At 59.4% G+C, this 6178-nt stretch overlaps 1 protein-coding gene across 1 annotated transcript in view; it reads right to left on the bottom strand.

Moving 5' to 3' along the window:
* Positions 1 to 4965, bottom strand: part of GRASP (general receptor for phosphoinositides 1 associated scaffold protein) — a 6274-nt gene extending 1309 nt beyond the window's left edge. The window contains exons 1-8 of the mRNA XM_006095817.3: positions 4493 to 4965; positions 4179 to 4228; positions 2572 to 2626; positions 2364 to 2466; positions 1111 to 1204; positions 941 to 1007; positions 666 to 732; positions 61 to 196 (exon numbers count right to left, since the gene is read on the bottom strand). Of these exons, the coding sequence (XP_006095879.1) occupies positions 61 to 196; positions 666 to 732; positions 941 to 1007; positions 1111 to 1204; positions 2364 to 2466; positions 2572 to 2626; positions 4179 to 4228; positions 4493 to 4528 (608 nt within the window). The 5' untranslated portion in view covers positions 4529 to 4965. The remainder of the gene's footprint in view (positions 1 to 60; positions 197 to 665; positions 733 to 940; positions 1008 to 1110; positions 1205 to 2363; positions 2467 to 2571; positions 2627 to 4178; positions 4229 to 4492) is intronic.
* Positions 4966 to 6178: the final 1213 nt, after the last annotated feature.

The following is a 6178-nucleotide window of genomic DNA, read 5'->3' as shown; positions in this document are numbered from 1 at the left end:
AAATACAACAACAAAGTGAGATATTTGATGATCCTAGGGTGCTGCTCCAATCTGTGCCACCGCCTTAAAGACGAATCGGGGTGCTTCAAGCCGGGGTCCCGAAGGGAAGCGAGCCGTGGAGCCTCCCAGCCCCATATAGGCCCGAGCGCACCATCCTCCAACGGGTCATAGATGCTGGGGTCCTTCACCACGAGGCCCTGCCAGGGCCCAAAGACAGGAGGGAGGGCCGTCAGAGGGCACGGCTGGTGGGGGGGGTTGGGGGGGGCACAGCAACTTCCTATTAACCATCTATGTGGCCCTGGGCAAGTCCCAACCCGAGTCCCACGTCCCTGTCTGTAAAATGAATGATACACTCAAATCCGTATTCGGACCACTTATGTACGGCACATGAGCCACGGAAGAGATTTTAAAACCGGCTCTTCGAGCCTGGGTGTTCCCATCTGTAAAATGGAGAGACTGTCTAATACTTACCTTCAGAGGACTGTTGGGAATAAACTAGCAATGTGTGTGCATCAGCCCAGGGCGGTATTGTACCCAAAGTAGTAGCTCAACAAACCTTTCTTCACTTTGGAGGGGGAAGTAACCCACTGACCAGTTCTGAGGGGGAAGCCTGGCCGAGAGTGTGAGGGTATCACAGACTGCCCTTCACAGCGCAGTGTACTCACCATGCACCAGCCGCTGCTCCTGCACCATGAGGGACCTGTATTCTCCCCACTTCTCATACAGGGTTTGCTGCAAGACACACCATCACCTCCCTGTCAGGAGCCAGCCAGAAACTAGCCGGAGGGGGGTACAGACTGAGCGATCGGGGAGTGCACAGAGGAAACCTTGCAGTTAAACGGAGGTTCAGATAAATGACCCCCGAAAAAGAGCGGGGCCTGCAGGGGCAGTGGCCTGGGAAGAGGACGGTGGGAGCTGGACATGATCTGGGCTGCTTTACCTTCAGGTACTGCAGGCGAGCCTCCAGTTCCGCCTTCCGGATCGAAGTTCCATACAGAGTTTCCAGCCTGAGGAGGGTGGGGAACCCAAGGCCGAGTGAGCGCCCGGGGTGCAGAAACACCAAGACAGGCTGAGCTCAGGACTCACGGGGACCCTGGCGCCTGGACATACCTGAGCACGTTGCCAGATGCCTTAATGATGTCAACGATCTCTCGATGACGGATACCTTCCACGTTCAGGCCGTTGACACTGGCGATGGTGTCCCCTGCCAGGAAGAGAGGGGTCAGCATCTGCTCAATGGGGGAAATCCCAGCCAGAAAGGACAGGGGTAGTAACCCCACAGAATAACCCTGAACTCCCCTTCCACTTCCCCACGGTTGCGGGAAGAACTTGTCCAGGCCCAGACCCCAGCCTAGGGGTCAGGCCCTCTTCAACCCACCCCCGCACTCCACCCTCGGGAAGCTCTGACCCCAAAGGCTGAGCCCTCCCAGCAACTTTGAGCTGCCCCCAGCGATGGTTATTTCAGTCTAGACTCTAGCCCAAAGGCTGTCATGAGTCCCAGACAGACAGGAGCGGGGCAGGGTGAGTAGCACCAAGCTGAGAACTGACACTGGCCCTGGGCGTGAGTGCTTCTAATACCCTGTGCATTGCATAGCCTCCTGACCTCAGGCAGGGCAAACCACCATCTCTGAGAGTTCACTTCCCAGCTGCACAAAAAGGGCATGATCCCAGCTGTGCTGCCTTGGGGATCAGGAAGGAGAGTGGGTGTGAAACTATTTTGCAAAGTTGCAATACACCACTTGGCTATGAGGGGCTGCTGGTAAGTGGGCAAGCAGGTGAGGGCTTAGGGAAGAAAATGGTAATAGAATTGGGAGGGGTCAGTTTGTGCAGATTCATGCTGCTCCTTCCTGGGACTTGGGACTCTAGATTTGACCAATCCCCAGGGTCTCCTACTGGAGGCATCATTTCCTTGTTAGAGGAGGTAACACAGGTACCCCAGAGCTGGGCCAGGTCAGGGGCAGGACAGGCCCTGATCCCCAATATCAGGCAGATCTAAGGGAATGTTGCCCCTTCCCCAGCTCCTGCAGGTGCTGGGTTGCCAGATTGCCAGGAGGAGGCAGAGCAGCAACAGCATCATCAGGCATTTACCAGGCCCTGGCTCTGTGTTCGGGGAGCCCCCTTGCCACACTGTAATGTGAGGACATGTTATTGCCCCCATCTATTGATGAAATGGCTACTAGCTCACACAGTAAATGGCAAATGTGCCTGGGTCCAAAGCCCGGAATCTACCCATTCTTCTCTCTGGCCTTTCTAAAATAGGACAAGGAAGGGGAATTGATTTTAGAAGAGATTTCTTGCCCCCTCTGCTTGGGAGTAAGGCTATACCCCTCCCCAGAGCCCTGTGTCTTGAGCTCAGGCCCCACCTGGTGTGAGCCCAGCCAGCTGGGCGGGGCTTGACTCATGAACCCGGCAGACAAAAGTCACCATCTCCACACGCTGCTCCTCCCGGTGGTGAAGGCCGTATGTCTGTAATAGACAAGGGGACCCTGAGTCCTGGGATGGGGCAGGGTCCATCCATTCCTCAGACTGGCCTCCCGGCCCCTCACTTGCTCGGCATCCAGCTTCTCCCACCTGGATCTCAAAGCCGAACGTCTGGTTTTCCTCCTTCTTCAAAGTCAGCACTTTCCTGCAGGAGACACAAGGGCCATCTCATCAAGACTGTCAGCATTTAAAGGAGCTTGGCAGTCCCATGGCGTGGCCTGCCACTGACACTGGAGTCAGCCCTAAAACATCCTGTCAGGGCTCACTGTCTCCAGTGACACCTCACTCTCATCACAGGTTGCTGGAATGGCCTTCCCATGTCCAGCTGAAATCAGCTTCGTCCAGCCGCCCAGAGTCAATCCAGCCTCCGGCAGGGGGAGGCACTGAGAGCCAGTGGACTAGCTGGATTTCGCAGTCAGTTCCTCCTTCCTATGAGCCCCAGAGAGCCACTTACTGAGTTAGCAGAGGCTCTAAATTCAGCCCCAGCCTGGAGCCTCCTCCGATCCACAGCCTTGGGAAGAGGGCTGGCCCTGCCCCCCAGAGGCCAGTCACGAGGCTGAGCCCAGACCACAGCTGCTCCTCCCAGCTTCGGTGGGGCCAGCCCACCAGATGTGAGGGCTGGGGGGGAGGGGAGCCTCAAGGCCGCCCCTTCCCGCACTGAAGGCCTGCCCACTGGACACAATGGTCTGGAGCCGCTCCAGATCCTCGCCTGCTGGGGGAGCCTAGAGTTTCCTCTGCCCACTCCACCCCCTTCCTTCCCTCCCAGCCAGAGGCAGAGTTAAAGCAGCTGCCAAAGGCCCCTCCGCGGCTCCTCGCCTCAGAAAGGCCCTGGAGACTCAGGTCCCCAGCTCTCAGCCTGACCCAGATACTCCCCAAATGCTGAGTGGTGATTCCCAGCCCCAGCCTGAGCGCCTCCCCACTTTGAGCCCTCTGAGTGAGCTGGGGAAGGGAGCGGGGTGACTGGGAAGTCTGTGTTTATCCCAGCGCTCTCTGGTTTTCTGGAAGGGTTGGCAAACTTTTTCTGCAAAGGGTCAGATAGTAAATATTTTAGGCTTTCTTTTCGGAGTTCATTCAGCCTCTCATATATGGTTCTTTGTTTTTATTTTAACAACCCTTTAGACATATAAAAACAATTCTTAGCTCAGGCACCAAACAGGCCAATCTGGCCAGCTGATCCGTTTTAGAAAAAGCCAGGCCCAAATCAGGACGGGACCGGGCTGAGTGGGGCCTGAATCAGCATTCATGTCTGCCCTCCCTCAGATCCTTCCTAACAGGGCTGCCCCAGGAAGGGACTGAGGTTCTGGAAGCCGGGGCAGCAAGACTGAAGCAGCTGGACACAGCTTGGCCACGGTCTGGGCCCTCTGGATTTGTTGGGGCTGGGAGGGCTCAGGACCCTGAAAACTTCTCTTAACTTCCTCACCTCCCAGGTCCAGGTCTCCCAGGGAGGGGAAATTTGCAGGGACGGGGGTGGGTTGAGGAGCATCTGATGACTCAAAAGTAGGGACTCTTTCTCTGCCACCCCCTTCACACAGCCCACACCCACACCTGCCCCTTACTTCAAGGGAGGGAGCCACGCTGAAAGGGTGGGAGGATGACTGCCCCTGGCTGGGCTGAGATACTGTCAGGCTACCCCCCACCTCACCCAGGTACCTTCCCCGCTTTGAACCAGGGCAGGGGCTGGGGTGGTGGCTACTTACCGCTGCTGTTCAGGACTCTGGTTGAGATTCTTCCAGCGAAATCCTGAACCCTGGGCAGGAAGACAGAGAATCAGGAAGGAGCAGGTGAGAACAGGGCTGTCCTTGAGCAGATGCTGAGAGCCTTGCTCTGGGAGGTCCCTCCCCTGGGCTCCAGCCCTGGCCCCAGCACTCCCTGTAGTCTGGTCCCAGTCGCACACCTGCTTTGGCGCTGGTGTAACTACTTGCCAAGGCCACTATCAGTGTCACCCATGACATTCTCCCCATAACTGGGACTGCATAGTCACACAGTCCTCCTGGGTGCCAGATACACGAACCTCTACGCCCACACTGGGGGTGGGCGTTTCATTCATCTCGGGAGAATCGTCTCCACCCCGGGGTGCATGTCTGCAAGGGCTCAGGCCTCCCAGACTCCTGTCAGGGCACTCCGACACCTCCTGCTAGGCAGGTCTCTCCTAATCTCTCAGCCGCAGACAGTGGCTCGGGGAGCTGGGCGCTGGGCCCAGGTCTGGAGGGCGGGCCATCCCAGCCCAACTGTGGGAAGGAGGGGACAGCCCATCGCCTCCTCCAAAGTACGGGGTGTTTCAGGGACCAGCTCAGCCTGGACATTTGATGCTTTCCGGGACGAGAACAAGCAAACAAACAAAAATCTTAGCCCTCAAATGTATCCTTAAGTCTCACCATACTTAGGAGAGAGACTGGGAGTTCTTTTTATTTTGCTTTTTTTTTGGGGGGGGGAGAATGAAAGAGCTGAGGGTTCCTGCCTCTTTAGGGCCCTTGAGAAACGAAAGCTCTCTCTCTCTCTCTCTCTCTCCTCCCCCCTCCCCCCCTAAGTATTGATCTTTGGAAGAAGCCCTGTCCCAGACCAGCCATTGTCCCATGAGCCCCAAAGAGCCTAGGCCTCCCTGGTTGGTGCCCTGGTTAACTCTCCTCACCGGCCTCCCCAAGGCTAGGAAGATAAGGGGACCCTCTTTCTCCAGAACCAGAGATTGGCCTCAGGGGTGGGGACACTTCCCAAATGGCCAGGGAGGAAGGACTGGGCAGCACAGAGAGAGACCCCTTTGTCTTTCCACCCTATTTTCATAAAATGCAAATTCTCAACAAGCTGTTCATTGTGTGGGGGGAGCCAAGGGCCAGGGGAGGAGGAGGGGGACCGAGCCAGGAAAGGCCACCAGCCCCCTCTCCTAACCTGGGTCTTGTACCCCCTCACCCCCCTTCTGGGAGCTCGGGTTTCCCTCAGGCCAGAGGAAGAACCCGCGGAGGGAGACTCAGAGGGCAGGCGAGGCCCGCATCCTTCCTGCCCCGCGGGCGCCCTGGGACCCCTCCCACCGCGTCCGGTCCAGCCAGTGCGGCCCAGCCAGGTCCAGGGAGCCGTGACCTCGCACCCCGCACCTCGGCCGCACGGCAGGGCGGCAGGCCCCAGCCGAGGCATCCGGGGTTCCCTCCGCGGGGTGAGCGCTCGTGGCCTCGGCGCACCCGCCGCCCTCCCTCTCCGCCCGGGACCCTCCAGTGGGCGGGGCGGGGCGGGACCCCAGCCCGGTCCGGCTCCAACTGCAGGAGCCGGGCGAGGGGCCCTAGGGGTCTCCAGACCCTGGGCTCCGGGAGGCAGGCTGCCGGCCAGATGGGTGAGGAGGAAAAGGGGGTGCTGGGGGGCCAGGAGGGAGAGGAGCGAGACGGCGTGGAGGCGTGGGCTGCGGGGCCAGGGCTGGCCCCCGAGGAGAGAGGGCCGAGGGGACCGGCAGGTCCTGGACCTGGCCGTGGGGGTGCGGGCTGGGGGACATGGTGGAGGACTGGGGGGCCCTGGGCAGGATGCTGTGAGGGTCAGCGGGGGGCGCAGGGGTCACAGGCACAGGTGGGGGTGTTGCGGGCTGGAGGCCAGGAGGAAGGGACCCTGGGGTGCGGCAGAGGCACCGGAGCGCGGTCCGCGGAGCTGGCGGGGGGAGGACGCACCTTCGGCGGGGCAGGGTGCCCCCCGACACGGCGAGCGCGCGGTACAGCTCGGC

The sequence above is a fragment of the Myotis lucifugus genome, unplaced genomic scaffold, assembly GCF_000147115.1.
Source record: "Myotis lucifugus unplaced genomic scaffold, Myoluc2.0 scaffold_160, whole genome shotgun sequence".
In the NCBI taxonomy this organism is placed as follows: Eukaryota; Metazoa; Chordata; class Mammalia; order Chiroptera; family Vespertilionidae; genus Myotis; species Myotis lucifugus.
The sequence above is the reverse complement of the archived record's forward strand: the minus strand, read 5'-3'. Positions and strand labels throughout refer to the sequence as shown.